At 33.8% G+C, this 17,173-nt stretch overlaps 1 protein-coding gene and 1 long non-coding RNA gene across 4 annotated transcripts in view; one reads left to right on the plus strand and one right to left on the minus strand.

The window, feature by feature from the left end:
* LOC108317754 overlaps positions 1–17,173 on the plus strand; it is a 153,651-nt gene that overhangs the window by 73,697 nt on the left and 62,781 nt on the right. The window lies entirely within an intron of this gene.
* Positions 1–17,173, minus strand: part of SCN9A (sodium voltage-gated channel alpha subunit 9) — a 185,886-nt gene that overhangs the window by 14,197 nt on the left and 154,516 nt on the right. For all 3 annotated transcript variants that reach the window (XM_017548396.2, XM_017548412.2, XM_017548392.2), the window contains exons 21-24: positions 16,665–16,787; positions 12,323–12,604; positions 11,332–11,385; positions 10,245–10,382 (exon numbers count right to left, since the gene is read on the minus strand). In XM_017548396.2, coding sequence (XP_017403885.1) covers positions 10,245–10,382; positions 11,332–11,385; positions 12,323–12,604; positions 16,665–16,787 — 597 coding nt within the window. The remainder of the gene's footprint in view (positions 1–10,244; positions 10,383–11,331; positions 11,386–12,322; positions 12,605–16,664; positions 16,788–17,173) is intronic.

The raw sequence follows: 17,173 nt of genomic DNA on the forward strand, positions 1-17,173 counted from the left end.
AAAAAAAAAAAAAAAAAATCAGGCTGAGGCTATGTTTCCCCTAAAACCCTACCTTTCTCAGCCTGACTCATTACCACCAACCCCATAGCACTGTCCTGAGAACATTCCTTCAATTAACCACTTGCACATATCTCAGGAATGGTATTATCCCTAGGAAATAAAAAAAAAAAAAGAAAGAAAAATTTCAAGAGAAGAGAACACTTCCAAAGTCATTTTATAACGCCAGCATTACTCTCATACCCAAGCTAAACAAAGACACCATAAGAAAAAAAAAATTACAGGTTTTGAAGAGAGTGACTTCAGTGACATCATGGAATAGGAGGCTCATGACATTTTTTTCCCACAGACATATCAAGTAAATATCTACATACACATGGATAAAAACGATATATTCTGTATAAATGATAACCAAAAGAGAGCAATGGGGCTTTAAAGGACAATTGACCTTTAGTATCTACAGGGTCATGGTTCCAGAATCCCAAGGGATACCAAAATTGAGGATGCTTAAGTCCCACAGTTAGCCCTGCAGGACCTGTGGTTAAAAAAAATTCTCTCCAGAGGAAGCTAGAATCCAGTAGAAAAGCTTCTACACACCAGAGGACAGAAAACATCCATATCAAAATGGGTAGAAAAAGCAGGAAGACACTCATACACTAACTCTACCCCAAGCACAGTGCCTTACATTTAGGAAGAAAACCTTATTTGCAGCTACTTCCCAAGGGTAGCTATAGCACACATATAGAACCCTACTTTTTTTTTTTAATTTGAAAAAATGTATTTATTTCTAGAAAATGCTTTTTCTAGAGTGGAAAGAGAAGATATGAATTATATTATAAAATCATCTTCATAATTGCCTTAGTTTTCCATTTCACAGTACTCAACGTTTATAGTCCCTGCCACAGAGCTTGGGTTTTAGATTACCATGCTTGAGGAATGGCAGAGATAAGGCATCTGAGTTATCTCTCAAGTACAAAGAACTGCCTGAGTACTCTTAGAACCTTTAATTCCTGCAATCAGACTATCTTCCAAATTCCCCATGGAAACCATTAGGCTGCATGTTTTCCAGCCGCTCCCTGTGGTTCTGGCCACCTGCAGAATCTGGAAACCTGCATAGCAAATGAAGAATAAACCTTCTTCAGCCTAAACAAGAATAGCTTTCTCCATGCCTTCTTTCCTGTCTTGCTCCAGAGACAATCCCAACCCTACAGTCTTTCTTTTAAAAGAGGTTGAAAGTCTCTACCACCAAAAACAGGAGGGTGGCTTCTTCCCTGGCTTGCTCCTGACATAATCTCTGCAGTTTCTCATTAGGGGAAGGCTTGAACTACACCTTAGTCCAATGGACCTAAAGATATTTGTAGAACAGTTCATCCAACAGCAACCAAATACATATTCTTCTCAAATCACATGAAACATTCTCCAGCATAGATCACGTTAGGCCACAAAACAAGTTTTAACAAATTCAAGAAGATTGAAATCATATCGAGTACCTTTGTTCACAATGACATTAAACTAGAAGTCAGTAAGAGGAAGAATCTTGAACAATTCATAATGATTTGGAAATTAAACAACATACTCCTGAACAGACATTGGTCAAAGAGGAAATTAAATGGAAAAATGGAAAATAGTTTGAGATCAATGAAAATGGAAGCACAATATACCAAATAGTGTAGAATGTAGAAAAAGAAGCCCTGAGAAAAAAAATTATAGGAATAAATGCCTACATTAACGAAAGAAGGAAAATTCTCAAAAAAACCTTAATATTATATCTTAGAGAATTAGAAAGAGAAGAGGAACAAAATACCCCAAACTGCAGAAGAAAGAAAATAACAAAAATAAGGATAAAAAATAAACAAAACAGCGCCATTGCACTCCAGCCTGGGTAACAAGAGCGAAACTCTGTCTCAAAATAAATAAATAAATAAATAAATAAATAAATAAATAAATAAATAAACAAAATAGATACTAAAAAGTTTTTTTGAAAATATAAAATTGACAAACCTTTAGCCAGAATAAAAAGGGAAAAAAGACAACTCAAACCATATCAGAAATGAAAGGAGACTTAAAACTGATAACACAAATACAATAATCATAAAGTGTTACTGTGAACAACTACACACAATCAAATTGAATAACCTAGAAGAAATAAACTAATCCTTAGAAACATGCAACCTACCAAGACTAAATCAGCAATAAATATTACATCTGAACAAACCAATACTGAATAAAGAAAATAGATCAATAATAAACTAAGTCTCCCATCAAAACAAACAAAAAACCTGGGACTGGTAAACCACCGGTGAATTCTATTTAAAGTAGTAATATGAATTCTTCTCAGACTCTTCCAAAAAACTGAAGAGGAAGTCAAACTCATTTTCTGAGGCCAGTATTACACTGATATGAAAGCCAGAAGAGTATACTACCAGAAAAGAAAATTGCAGGCCAATATTCTTGATGAACATAGTTCATCATGTTCATGTGTTAGAAGAATTAATATTGTTAAAATGTCCATACTACCCCCAAATAATCTAATCCTAATGTCCACACCACCTCAAATAATAAGATTCAATGCAATCCCTATCAAAATTCTAATGTCAATTTTCACAGAAATAGTAAAAAATCCTCAAAATTGAATAAAAAGGGCCCCAAATGACCAAAGCAATTTTTGAAGCAAAAAGAACAAAGCTACAGGCATAATATTCTCTCCTTTCAAAATATAAAGCTATGTTATTGTCATAAACACAGATATGTTGGCCAATGGAAGAAGATAAAAAAACAAAAATAAACCCTATTATTTATAGTCAATTGATTTTCAACAAAGGTGTGAAGAATAAACAGTGGGGGAGGGAAGAGACAGTCTTTTCAATAAATAGTGTTGGGAAAACTGAATATTCTTTATGCAAAAGAATGAAATCGAACCTTCTTCTCACACCATATTAAAAAAAGAACATGTAAAGACAAGTATAAGAAAGGAAACTATAAAGATACTTAAAGAAAACATAAAAGAAAAGCTCCATAACGTTGGTCTGGGCAAGGATTTCTCAGCTAGGACTCTAAAAGCACAGCTAAAAAAAGATAATGAGACAAGTTGGATTGCATCAAACTATAAAGATTCTTTACAGCAAAGGAAACAATAGAGTGGAGAGAGAGAGCTTATAGGCTAAAATAAAATATCTACAAACCATACATCTGATAAAGGGCTAACATCCAAGATATATATAAGAAACTCAAATAACGCAACACCTAGAAAATCAATAAACCAATTGAAGAATGAGCAAATAATCTGAACAAACATTTCTCAAAAGAAGAGCTATAAATGACCAATATATAGATTAAAAATGCTCAACATCTCTAATCATTGGGAAAATGCAAATTGAAATCACAATGATCTTCTGCTCTTCTGTCAGTTTGCTGAGAATGATGGTTTCCAGGTTCATCCATGTCCCTACAAAGGACCCAAACTCATCGTTTTTGATGGCTGCATAATATTCCATGGTGTATATGTGCCACATTTTCCCTATCCAGTCTATCGTTGATGGGCAACTACACACTGGGGTCAGTTGGGGGGAAATAGGGGAGGGACGGTAGGGGGTGGGGAGCTGGGGAGAGATAGCAAGGGTAGAAATGCCAGATGTAGGTGATGGGGAGGAAGGCAGCAAATCACACTGCCACATGTGTACCTATGCAACAATTTTGCATGTTCTTCACATGTACCCCCAAACCTAAAATGCAATAAAATAATTAAATGGGGAAAAAATAAAAAATAAATCACAATGAGGTACACATATCAGAGGTGTGAACTAATATTAAGATTACTTCACACCTCTTAGAATGGCTGTTATCACAAAGATGAATGATAACAAGTGTTGACGAGGATGTGGAGAAAAAGGAACCCTTGTATCTTTATAGTGAAAATGTAAATTAGTACAGGTGTTTGAGAAAATAGCATGAAAGTTCCTAAAACAAATAGAATTACTGTATAATTCAGCAATTCCACTTCTAGGTATGTATCTAAAAGAATTAAAATTATTATGTCAAAGGTATACCTGTACTCTTGTGTTCATTTCAGCATTATTTACAAGAACCAAGATATATTAGGTTGGTGCAAAAGTAATTGCGATTTTTACCATTACTTTTGCTGCAATTAAAAGTAATGGCAAAAACTGCAATTACTGTTGCAGCAACCAATAGACGCAACTTGTGCCCATCAACAGATGAATGAATAAAGAAAATGTGATAGGTGTGCACAGTGAACTATTATACAGAATTTTAAAAGAAGTAAATTTTCTCATTCATATTAACATGAATGCAACTAAAGGACGTTATGCTAAGCAACATAAGCCTGGTACAGAAAGACAAATACTGTATAATCTCACTTACCTGTAAAATTTTAAAAAGTCAGCATTACAGAAATAGTGTATAGAGGTGGTTACCACAGGATTTCGGGGAAGAGCATGTGGAGAACGGGGAAATGTTGATCAAAGGATGTACACTTTTCATTTAAAGTGGTGGACTAAATCTCAAGATCGATTAAAGACTTGCCTGTAAAACCCAAAACTGTAAAAACCCTGGAAGACAACCTAGGCAATACCATTCAGGACATAGGCATGGGCAAAGATTTCATGACGAAGACACCAAAAGCAATTGCAACAAAAACAAGAAATTAGCAATTGGGATCTAATTAAACTAAAGAGCTTCTGCACAGCAAAACAAACTCTCAATAGAGTGAGCAGATAGTCTACAGAATGGGAGAAAATTTTGCCTGCCATATATCTGACAAAGGTCTAACATCCAGAATCTATAAGAAACCTAAATGAGTTCACAAGAAATAACCCCATTAAGAAGTGGGCAAAGGAAATGTACAGAAATGTATCAAAAGAAGACACACATACAGCCAACAAGCATATGAAAAAAAAGCTCAATGTCACTGATCATTAGAGAAATGCAAATCAAAAGCACAATGAGATACCATTTCACACCAGTCAGATGGCTATTATTAAAAAGTCAAAAAATAACAGATGCTGGCAAGGGTGTGGAGAAAAAAGAATGCTTACACATTGTTGATGGGAGTGTAAATTAATTCAACCATAATGGAAGACTGTGTGGCAATTACTCAAAGATGGAAAGACAGAAATAGCGTTCAACCCAGCGATCCCATTACTGGGTATATACCTAAACATATACACACATATGTATGTTTCTTGCAGCACTGTTCACAATAGCAAAGACATGGAATCAATCCAAATGCCATCAATAATAGACTGGATAAAGACAATGTGGAAAATATATACCATGGAATATTATGCAGCCATTGAAAAGTTGAGATAATATCCTTTCCAGGGACATAAATGGAGCTGGAGGCCATTCTCATTAGCAAACTAAGCCAGAAACATAAAACCAAATACCACATATTCTCACTTATAAGTGGGAGCTAAAGGATGAGAACACATGGACATGTAAAGGGGAACAACACACACTGGGGCCTATTGGATGGTAAAGGTCAGAAGGAGGGAGAGGATCAGTAAAAATAACTAATGCACGCTGGGATTAATAACCGAGTGATGAAATTATCTGTACAACAAACCCCGTGACACACGTTTACCTATGTAACAAGCCTGCACATCCTGCACATGTACCCCTGAACTTAAAAGTCAAAAAAGTCACACATGGAAATGAAAAAGTAAATGCATATTTCAAAATTGCTAAAAGAATAGCTTTTTAACTTTCTTACCACAAAAAAGTGATAAGTGGGTGAGGTGATGGTTATTAGTTTGAATCTTTCTACAATGTTGATGTAGATCAAAAAACATTGTTTTGTACTCCATATACACAATTTTTGTCAATTAAAAATGAACAAATTTTTAAAAAGAAAAAGTGATATTGCAAGGCAAGATCCCTGATGAACATAGGTGCAAATAACTTCATCAAACTATTAGCAAACTGAATGCAACAGTTCATTAAATGATCATGTACTATGACCAAGTGGGAGTTATCCCTAAGATGCAAGGATGGTTCAACATATGCAGATCAAATAATGAGATGCACCACATGAACTGAGAAGTATTCAAATCACATGTTCATCAAAATAGATGCAGAAGACGCTTCATGATATCAATCTTGACAATGATTTCTTGCAAATGAATCCAAAATTCAAATGAAAGCAAAAAATCGACAAGCCGGACCATATCAAACTAAAAAGCTTTGGACAAAAAAAGGAAGCAATGAAGAGGGTGAAAAAGTAACCTGCAGAATGTGAGAAAATATTTGCAAAGCATATATCTAATAAGTGGTTAATATCCAAATTATATAAGGAACTCCTACATTTAAGAAGGTATATAAATAGCCAACGGGTACATGAAAAAATGCTCAATATTACTAATCATCAGAAAATTCAAATACTGAAATGAGGACTAGGTATGGTGGCTCATGCCTGTAATCCCAGCACTTTAGGAGGCCAAGGCAGGTGGATCACGAGGTCAGGACATCGAGAGCATCCTGGCCAACATGATGAAATTCTCTCTCTACTAAAAATACAAAAAATTAGCTGGGCACGGTGGTATGTGCCTGTAATCTCAGCTACTTGGGAGGATGAGGCAGGAGAATTGTTTGAACCAGGAAGTTAGAGGTTGCATTTGGCCAAGATGGTGCCACTGCACTCCAACCTGGTGACAGAGTGAGATGCCATCTAAAACAAACAAACAAACAAACAAACAAACAAACTGTAATGAGATGTCATCTCACACCTGCTAGGATGGCTATTATCAAAAAGAAAGACAAAAACCACCCAAACCAAAAGATAATAGGTGTTGGTAAGGATATGGAGAAATTAGAACCCTTGTATATTGTTAGAATGTAAAATCATGTAGCTGCCATAGAAAACAGTATGAAAGATCCTGAAAAAGTTTAAAATATAACTACCATATGATCTAGTAATGCCACATCTGAGCATATTTAAAAGATTTGAACTGAGGATCTCAGAGTCCACACTTCCATGTTCATTTCAACACTATTTACTATATCCAAATATGTAAACAACCTAAATGTCTATTGATGAATGATAGAATAAAAAAAGTATTTGTACACACACACACAATTTCAGCTTTATAAAAAAAGAAATCCTGCCATATGCAACAATTTGAATGAACCTGGAGATATTTATGTTAAGAGAAGTCACAGAAAAATTACTGCGTAATTCTATTTCTATGAGGTATCTAAAATAGTCAAACTCACGGAAACAGGGAGAAGAATGGTGATTGCCATGGCATGAAGAGAGAATTTCTATTTAACAGGAATAAAGTTTCAATTATGCAAGATGAAAAAGTTCTAGAGACTTGTTGTAGCACTTTGTGCCTATAGTTAACAATATATATAGTATACTTAAAAATTTAGTTAAGTGGGTAGATCTCCTTGTGTCCTTAACACAATAATTAAAATTAGAAAAGGTGAAAAAAAGGATACTACTTTTATTAGCTTTTTTTCCCTGTGGAATAAATGAGTTCGTAACAAAGCATCTAGTACCTACTCCTACATAGCAGGTGTTAACTTATTGAAATGTTGGTCATGTTTTTTTCAGAGAAGAGTGGAAAGAAATTTTAAATCATTCAGAAAAGGCCAGAAAATAAAAGCTATACTTAGATTGCAAGATGAAATACTGGGAGAATGATAGGGGATATGAGTTTTTGATGCTTCTAAATAAGTAGCTCTTTCCTTACAGTAGTGGTGATGGTATCAACCCATGTTATTTTACTTCCTGCAATAGCAATGTTGTGAGAATAACATTAGCAAGCAAAAAAATTAAAGCCAGTTGGGCTGTGGCTGTTTTATTCATGTTCATACTGTTCTTTCTAGGTGTGTTTAATTTATTCTATGCAAGAAAGACTGAGGAATCACTTGTGTGTGCTTATATGTTACATATATGTGTATATAATGCTTAAGTTGAGAAAAGTAAATAGAAAAATCAGGGTACACTTTATGAAATGTAAAATGGAACATGAGATTTAAAAATCTTTTAAAAACCTGCATTTGGAAATGTCAGGATAAATAATATAGTATTTGCTAAATTTTTATATACTTTTGAATAGCCAATCATGCACACTAATGACATTTTGATACATGTACCTCTGTCTTCTTAAATGCTAAACCAGTACTTGAAATGATTGTCTTTTGTAATTCTATCCTTTATTCTCCGAAGGTCTCTTTTTGTATAGGTGGTACCACAACCAGAGTACTTCAGTTATTGACAAGAAACTCCAGAGTTAGATTCCTTTATCTCTTGCAACTCGCAAGCAATAATATAGATTCCACCCGCTAAAATGTTTTAATGGAAAATAGCCCCTATTCTCCACTGCCATGCAGGACTAATTTGGAGACAAAGTGTGGTCCAGATGGCACATGAAGGAGGGTCTGAAATAGTCTGGTCTTTCCCTAGTTATTCTGTGCATCACCGCTAGATTAATTTTTTTTTTAAAGCTCAGTCTCAGGTGCTAGAAAAAGCAATTCTGGAGTTAGATCCATAATGAAACTACTTTTTAGCAGTCAAACCATGTGCAAATAAGATAATTTTTCTGAAAGGTTAAATGAGGATACTATGTCTCAGATTTATTATAAAATTTGACTATCATTACGTTTGAAGTATTTTACACAAAATCTGACATATCATGGAGTCTTAATAAACATCAGTGTCCTGCTTACATGGTCTTTCCTGCTCAACATATATTAATTAAACACCAGCTGCTACTAAAAAAGGCCTAACATGGCTTTTTATATTTGCTCTCAAGCAAGTCAAACTTCAACTTTTACTGTTACTCCAAAACTTAAGTTTCTTCAGAACTGAATGGATTGCTATCCCTCCTGAATTACTGCCTCTTTTATCAACACAATGCATTTGCTCACTCATTTCTGTTTCCCTCCATGTGGATTAGCCATTCTTTTTGCTTCCCAGTTGCTACCTGTCTTCTTACCCATCTTCCAAAGCCTTCTCAATTGTCACATATTTCATAAACCATTCTACAGCAGCATCTATTTTTTCATCTGACTGTCATTTTTTTTGTTCTTGTTAATTTTTTCTTATTGTATTTATCATTATCTCCTATTATAGTATTGGGGGATAGAGCATAGTAGAGAGTCAAAAGTATCAGAGCACAAGATACATTGAATTTACTACTGACTCTATCTAACCTTCACCATATTCTAGATGTATGACCTTGGGTAAGTCACTTAATCTCTCTGTGCCTTTCTTTGTTTATGAAAGAGACTCTGTAACAACACCTTTTATGATTGGTGTTATGGGTTGAATTGTGTGCCCCAAGAAGGAATGTTGAAGTCCTAACCCTTAGCACTTCAGAATGTGACCTTATTAGAAAATAGTGTCATTGCAGATGTAATTAAGATGAAGTCATACTGGAGTGGAGTGGGCAATTAATTCGGTGTGACTGGCATCCTTACTAGTAGAGGAGACAGGCACACAGAGGGAAAATGGCATGTCACTACGAAGGGAGAGAGTTCTGTTGCCATAGACCAAGGAATACTTGGGCTTCCAGAACCTGGAAGATGCAATAAAAGATACTTCCTTAAAGGATTTAAAGAGAACGCGGACTCACTGACACTTTGAATTTGGACTTCTAACCTCCAAAAGTATGAGAGAATACATTTATCTTGTTTTAAGCCATTAGGTTTGTATTATCCTGTTCTGGTAGGTCAAAGAAACTAATACAGTTCATGTGAAGATTAATTAAGCAAAAATTTCAGAAGATTGCCTAAATTACAGTATTCAATAAATATTCATTCTCATTACCTGCATTATTTTTTCTGCTATGATATAAACTCCTTGAGCTCAGGAACCATATCTTATGTTGGTCTCTTCCTAAGCTCCAACGCAATACATATGCCACAGAATAAAATAAATATTTATAAAATATGTTTTGAATAGTGTATTGATTTTTCTTATTTATTCAATCCTCTATAGGAAACATTGGAAAAAACAGAATAGTTGATACATTGCTCAAAACCTATGCGTTTAACCTAAATCATAGGTTAGCCAGCACCTATTATTTAGAAAATTGTTTTCTGTGCAAAAATGAATGGGATTAAAAATATTTGTAATTGTATACTAGTCAAGTATTTGAAAAATAAATGAAGTCCTAATGAAACTAATCATGAATTGATATCAAATTAAACTTTACATGATCTTTTTTGGAAAAAAATTGTTCATCCCTTTTATTGCAATGAAAAATACTTGAAATACTTATCTTCTTTTTCTGTTGGTTGAAGTTATCTATGATGACACCAATGAACAAGTTCAAAGTGAAGAATGACCCAAAGATGATAAAGATGACAAAATAAATATACATGTAGAGGCTGTATTCGTATTCAGGCTGCTTGTCTACCTATAAAATTTATAAAAGTTAGTATTATATAGACAATAACATTCATCATTTTCTTTTCACATGGTTTGACAAGGTAATTCAAACAGTGCTATCCTAGGTAAACATAGGATTTAAGAAGCCATAGCACCGTTGAGACTTAATATAATCATTCTTAAAAAATTATTCAATATGTATTTATTACATACTTATATAATGAATATAATCTTCAAATGATTACAAAGGGCTTAATTATATGTACACTTGTCTTTATATTGGTAGGACAATTTAATAACTAAGTGACATACTACGTATATTTCCACAAGTACTATAAAAGAGACATCATACAAAGTTTGCCATGTATTTTCACTTGATTCCAAATATGTCTTTATTAGATTTTGTAAAAATATGACATAGAGAGTAATCATTAAAGTTTCTTACCATGGAACTTATTTCACATAAACTCATCCAAGCTTTAAATGTAAAAAGAGTAAAAACTATACATATATAAATGTAAAAGTAAAAACTATAATTATTAAAATTATTTTAATTTTGATAAGTGAATATTTACTGAGCATTTAGTATTGCCAGCCCATGTTAAGTGCTCTGCTCGTATTTTTTTGTTGGATCCTCACAGCAACACTATGGGGTAGACATTTGATGATAATAGACATTTATTAGACAAATTATGGATTCATTAAATTATAGATTAGACAAATAAACTAAGTCTCAAGAAGGTAAAGTAATTTGCCCAAAGTCAGTTCCAGAGCTTGGATGATGTGGTACAGCTAGAATTTGAATTGGGCTCTCTCTCCAATTGCTGTACTCATAACCACTAGGCTACTATCAGGTGGATGCTCTGCATTGTTTGTGTGTGTCTCAAGGGCTTCATGAAGCTGTTGTTTGGAAATCACTGAAATAAACTAAGAAGCTTTCAGAAACAAAGTTTAGTGTTATGATAATCAATACTTACATTAACAGAATCCACTGCTGCATACATAATAATTGTCCATCCCTTAAACGTTGCCTATAAGAATAACATTAATAGAACCTGAATGTTAAGCTTATATTCTAAAATAGCAATAAACATAGTTTTGTCTGTTTTATGTTACCACAGTTATTAAGTAATACTAGTAAGTTTTGCTGTATTCAAAATGTCAATTTAATATAAAGATTAAAAAAAAAAACATATTCCCAAGTAACATTCTAAATCTTAGTCCTAGTTAATTATTTCCAAATTGTTACAATTGCCTGTGAATTTTGCACATAAACCGAAAAATTTTTCTAAATAAGACAGGAAACCCCTTTTTTCCATTTCTTAAGCATTCTCCGTGTCAGTAGAAAGTTCCTCTCGTCCCTCCATAGTGTGAAGCAGGACGTGCCCAAATACTCATTTTTGAAACAATATTTGAATGGTGCAAGATGGGAGTCTACATGACACCAAAGAGTCAATTATAAATTAATAACTCAAATGCAACAGAACCTATGCTTCTTATTTATGTAGGAACATGTTCTAGGAAAGACGAACACTTTTTTTTTTTTTTTTTTTTTGAGATGGAGTCTCTCACTGTCGCCCCAGCTGGCGTGTAATGGTGCTATCTCAGCTCACTGCAACCTCTGCCTCCTGGGTTCATGTGATTCTCCTGCCTCAACCTCCTGAGTAGCTGGGATTACAGGCACACACCACCATACCCGGCTAATTTTTTGTATTTTTAGTAGAGATGGAGTTTCACTATGTTGGCCAGACTGGTCTTGAACTCCTGACCTCGCGATCTGCCCACCTCAGCCTCCCAAAGTTCTGGGATATAGGCATGAGCCACTGCACTCAGCCAAGACCAACACTGTTTTAAAAGCCACACAATATTTTATCTTCAATTTTAATTAATAGACTATTTAAAGAATAATTTATATCCTTCATCCAATATCCATTAAAATACCAAATATTCATGAAAGGGGTCACTTACAACTTGAAGCAGAGATAGATAACCAAGTCCGACATTATCAAAGTTCACTTTCAGGTTTTTCCATCGCACATTCTGACTAACATTCATAAGGGCAAAACATTCGGAACGATTTGGAACTTGACTTGCAGGAAACCGTGACCCATCTGTGGTGTTAATACACTCATAGAACTTGCCAGCAAACAAATTTACTCCCATGATGCTGAATATCAGCCAGAATATAAGACACACAAGTAGCACATTCATGATGGAAGGAATTGCTCCTATGAGTGCATTCACAACCACCTAGTATTCAGAAGAAAGAAAAGAATGATTAGGATTTGTGAGGTGTTAAATAGGCCACATAATAGAAATGCAATGCAGACATAAACAAATTAGAAAAGCCACCCTTAAATATCTAAGACATCAAACCAACTGACATGTTTATTAAATGCCTACCCTACACTCAGCAGTGTGCCAATCAAGATAAAATGAGACATGAGCTCTGTGATCACAAGGCTTACAAATTACATGATTATCACACAGTACAATTATTAGCAAAATGTAAGACAAAATAACCAAGATGCTATAATATCTTAAATAAATGTAAAATAAATAAAAATAATAAATCAAAACCTGTTACTGATAAAGTAAACTTGTAAGATCTGTACACTCTGGGAAAAAAATTCATAAATATAAATGAAAAATATATATGTATACACATCTAAATGTTCATGATCTTAGAATTATTACCAGCATTAAAGATTCCCCCATAGAGAAACTATTGGTAAATATCAGGTGGAATTACAACCGAATGTCATTTTAATTCTTTTTCTTTTCTTATCCTTTTTTTTTTTTTTTTTTTTTTTTGAGACATTCTTCTTTACAAAAGGATTGGAAGTCTTTAAATGGTTTGAATCCTTTAGATTTGGCTGCTTCTACAAAATAAGAGCAACCTTTTTGAATTTATTATTATTACTCTAAAATACTTTATATGTAAGCCTTTGACTAAATACAGATAGTGCTGCCCTCAGTTAAAGCAAAAAATTGGGAACAGTTTTTCTTTAATCCTTTGTTTATTTCTGCTTTTCGGCATTTCTATTGCTATTAACCACCAGTGTGTCTTCGCGCTCCAGTTTTACTCCAGGGCAATTATTGTAGCATTTAACACTTTCCAGATTTTCCCATTTACTTAATCCTTCAACACCTGTCTTCTTACACTGCAGCTCGAGTGCCCATTCAAGTACAAATGTGTTAAAGATTAACCTGTTAGGGAAGTAGCATTGGTATCCTCCTTTTCTGCAATGTATTAAGCAGGTTCTCAAGATGCTTTAAAATGGAGAAATATTAAGGAACTCGGACTACTAATCAGATCATCTAGGGAGAATGTTTGCTAACATTTTTATAAATACTTTCAGGCTTTGTGGGTTATATCTCTATTGGAACTATTCAACTCTGCCCTGGTAGTCATAGATCACACATAAACAAATGGGTATGGCTGTGTTCCAAGAACATTTTCTTTACAAAAACTGGATGGTGTTTGTTGACCTTTGGTTTAGAGCAATAATTATTTGGAGTTCATGGACCTGTAGAGGTTCCCTGAGGGAATGAAATTATATAACAAACATTATGGTTCTGGTCTCATTCTGGAAAGACAATTCTTACTTTCATCAGATTCTTATAGTCTATGTGGCCTCAAAAAAGATTAGGAGGAACAGGAATAGAGAATGAAGTTCAAAGTGGCCAGCTTTTAGCAGAGCCTACTTTTCATGCTCATTTCCTGCTACCCTTCCTGCTGTTTATCACCTAGGCACACTGATCTGTGTAGTCATTGACCAAGCACACCTTGTACGCTCTCTTCTGTGCCACCCAATCATGTGGTATCACTGCCTTGAATGTCTATCTGCCTATGATTTGGGGCTTACTCTTCAGTCATGAAATGTCTGAAATGTCACCTCTTTGTGATGTCTTCCCAGACTTCCCCGGTAGCCACTCCTTCCTGTATACTCTTGTAGCATTATGTACCCTTGTCTGTCTCTCTTGCAACCAATGACCCTACTCACCCTTTGGGGACCAGGGTCTATGTACCACTGTACTCTGTGTTTTTTACAACAGCTGACACATAGTTGGTGTTGAAAATGTTTTTCTAAAAAATGTGAGTAATGATGGAATCATGGGTCTCTGAGAAAGACAAGTACCTATTGGACAGATGAGAAGCCAGTTGGGAAAGCTAAAGAGCCTAAAGACTCAAACAATCTAACTACCATATGCCTTAAATGCATTATTTCATTATTTTATTTATCCTTCAAAATAGCCCTGCAGCATGAAGAAATGTCTCTTTTTGCATGGTTAACGAATGTAGCTAAGCAGACATTTGCCCCTCAAAATATATATTCCCCTGCATCCAATTGTCCTGTATTACAGATAAAGAACAAAGAGCAAACAGAGTGAAATTGTGGGCTGACTTTATCAGTGAAGGAAGTGGTTTTGTAGGGAAAGTTCTGGATAGATTGTAACATTCTATTAATACTCAAAAAATGAAGTTAATGTCAATGAATTCTAATACCACCTTACTGCACAAAATGAAACTTTAAATTTTCAACTTGTAGATAGATATTTGAATTGTGCTCATGAACTTTTTTGTAAAATGATCTCTTTTATATACTTTGAAACCATTATACACTGGATACTGTGAGTCGCAGAGATTGCAGTCATATTTAGTTAGGTTTGTAGGGATAACAGTGAAGAGTTGATAGGCTGAAAGATCTCCAATGTTCACTTGAGGCTGATTAAAACCCAGATTTTTTTATCCTCATCCCAGAGTTTCTGACCCAGTAGGACTGGGGTGAGATCCAAGAATTTGCATTTTTAATAAGTTTGTAGATAATGCTAATAGCTGGTTGGTAAACCACACTGAAAGTATCAGTAAGCTAGGCTAATGTCTGTGTTAAATTGCTCAGAGATTGTAAGGTAAGGAGGCAGGTGAGCAAACAAATAAGTAAAATACAGTATAATGAGGATTTTAGGTGTGTGCACAGACAGAATATTCAGTTATGTCTGCTGGTGGATGGACAAGGCAAATTTAAATTGAGCCTTAAAGGACAGGTAGGTGTTTATCTGCTCTATAGATGGGTTATGGTTAGGGGAGGGCAGGGGGAAGCATTCCAGAACAATAGAGGCATGAAAAAGCAGGTATGAATCTGGAGAAGAAATATTAGAAGAGTAACAACACATGTGGATATGGACTAATTAGAGAAAATAAAGTTGTCTTTCGTATGCGTTACAAAGTTGCTGGTATAATACAATCCTTAAAGCTAGGTTATGGTAGTTGTCATTATTATAACTTGTTTGTCTCTGCTAATTGAATATCTTGTCAGGCACTCTTCAGCCTAAGTGCAAATTAAGTAAACTCTCTGAGCTTTAGTTTCCTCAAATGTAATTTAGTTATAATTCCACTTACTTTGCAGTATTGTTTTAAAGATGAAATTAAATGTGATGGCTGAGGCTATCTCATTTTCCTGTCTTTTCTAATGCTCTTTACCCAGGTAATTCCTTAAACAAATATTATTTGAGCACCTGATATAAGCAGGTCCATGATGACTTATGTATAAGAGATGGTGTCAGGACTAAAAAACTCCCCCTTTCAGTTGAACTTCCTAGCACAGGGAAGATTTCCATCTAAGAAGGAAAAAGTCATTTGGATCATTCTATTGTCTGAAAATACTAGATAAAGGCAGGATTACTGTGATTAGTTTATTCCCTTGTTAAACAATATGCACTGAAATACTGTGCATATATATATATATATATATAGTATGCATATATATACACACTAATATGTACAGTAAATGAAATACTATATATACATATACTATAGATGCATATTTTATATATAACATTTCATATTCTGTATATATCGGTATATACTAGTATATACTAATTAGTATTTTACTATTTTTAGTAATATACTATTTAATAATACTGTAGTAATAATATATATTAGTATGCATATATATACCATTAATATATATAATATGCATATATAATTAGTATATATATCATACATAATATGCATATATATTATTAGTATATATATCATATATATACCATATATATGCATATTTTAAATGTATACTGTATATAGTATATAAATGCATACTATATATAATATATATACATACCATTATATGCATAATATACACACACATATATGCATATGTGTATATGTATATGTATGTACACACACATAAACAGCCCACATATTTATGTAAATAGAAACAACTCATAATTTCTACATACCCATTGTTTTCATATATTATACCCCATTAAAAATAAGAATATTATGTAAAGTTTAGTATTTTCTTACCCTCATTCCTTCAAATCTAGATAAAGCTCTTAGAGGTCTTAAAGCTCTCAGGGTCCGAAGGGATTTAATGGGGCCAAGATCTGAGTAGCCAAGAGTGTTTGCCACTAAAGTAACCAAAGAAACCTATAAAAATAACATTTTCATTAATTGTTTAAACAAAATGGTAAAGCATAAAAAGAAAAAGTCAATTGTGAAACTCATTAAAAGCAACTCAACAGGAACAATAAGATTTTATATATGGAGTTATCTAGTCAATGCCTAAAAATAGGGTAATTGGACATTTCTGTAAGGAAATAGATTTAAAAGAAGGTTAGTTAAGAAGAAATAATGTAAACAAAGTAAGTTGTTTATTTTATTTGAATAGAAGACATCCATATGCTTTTCACACTTTTGTAAACAATTGTTATATATTTACTTATTAAATCTAAAAGATTAATTAGAAAAATAGTCAACATTTTAATTATAAAACTCAGGTCAAAATGAAATGTGTGATTCTAAAGCTAAGCCCT

This window comes from Cebus imitator, unplaced genomic scaffold (genome assembly GCF_001604975.1).
Source record: "Cebus imitator isolate Cc_AM_T3 unplaced genomic scaffold, Cebus_imitator-1.0 Scaffold10, whole genome shotgun sequence".
In the NCBI taxonomy this organism is placed as follows: Eukaryota; Metazoa; Chordata; class Mammalia; order Primates; family Cebidae; genus Cebus; species Cebus imitator.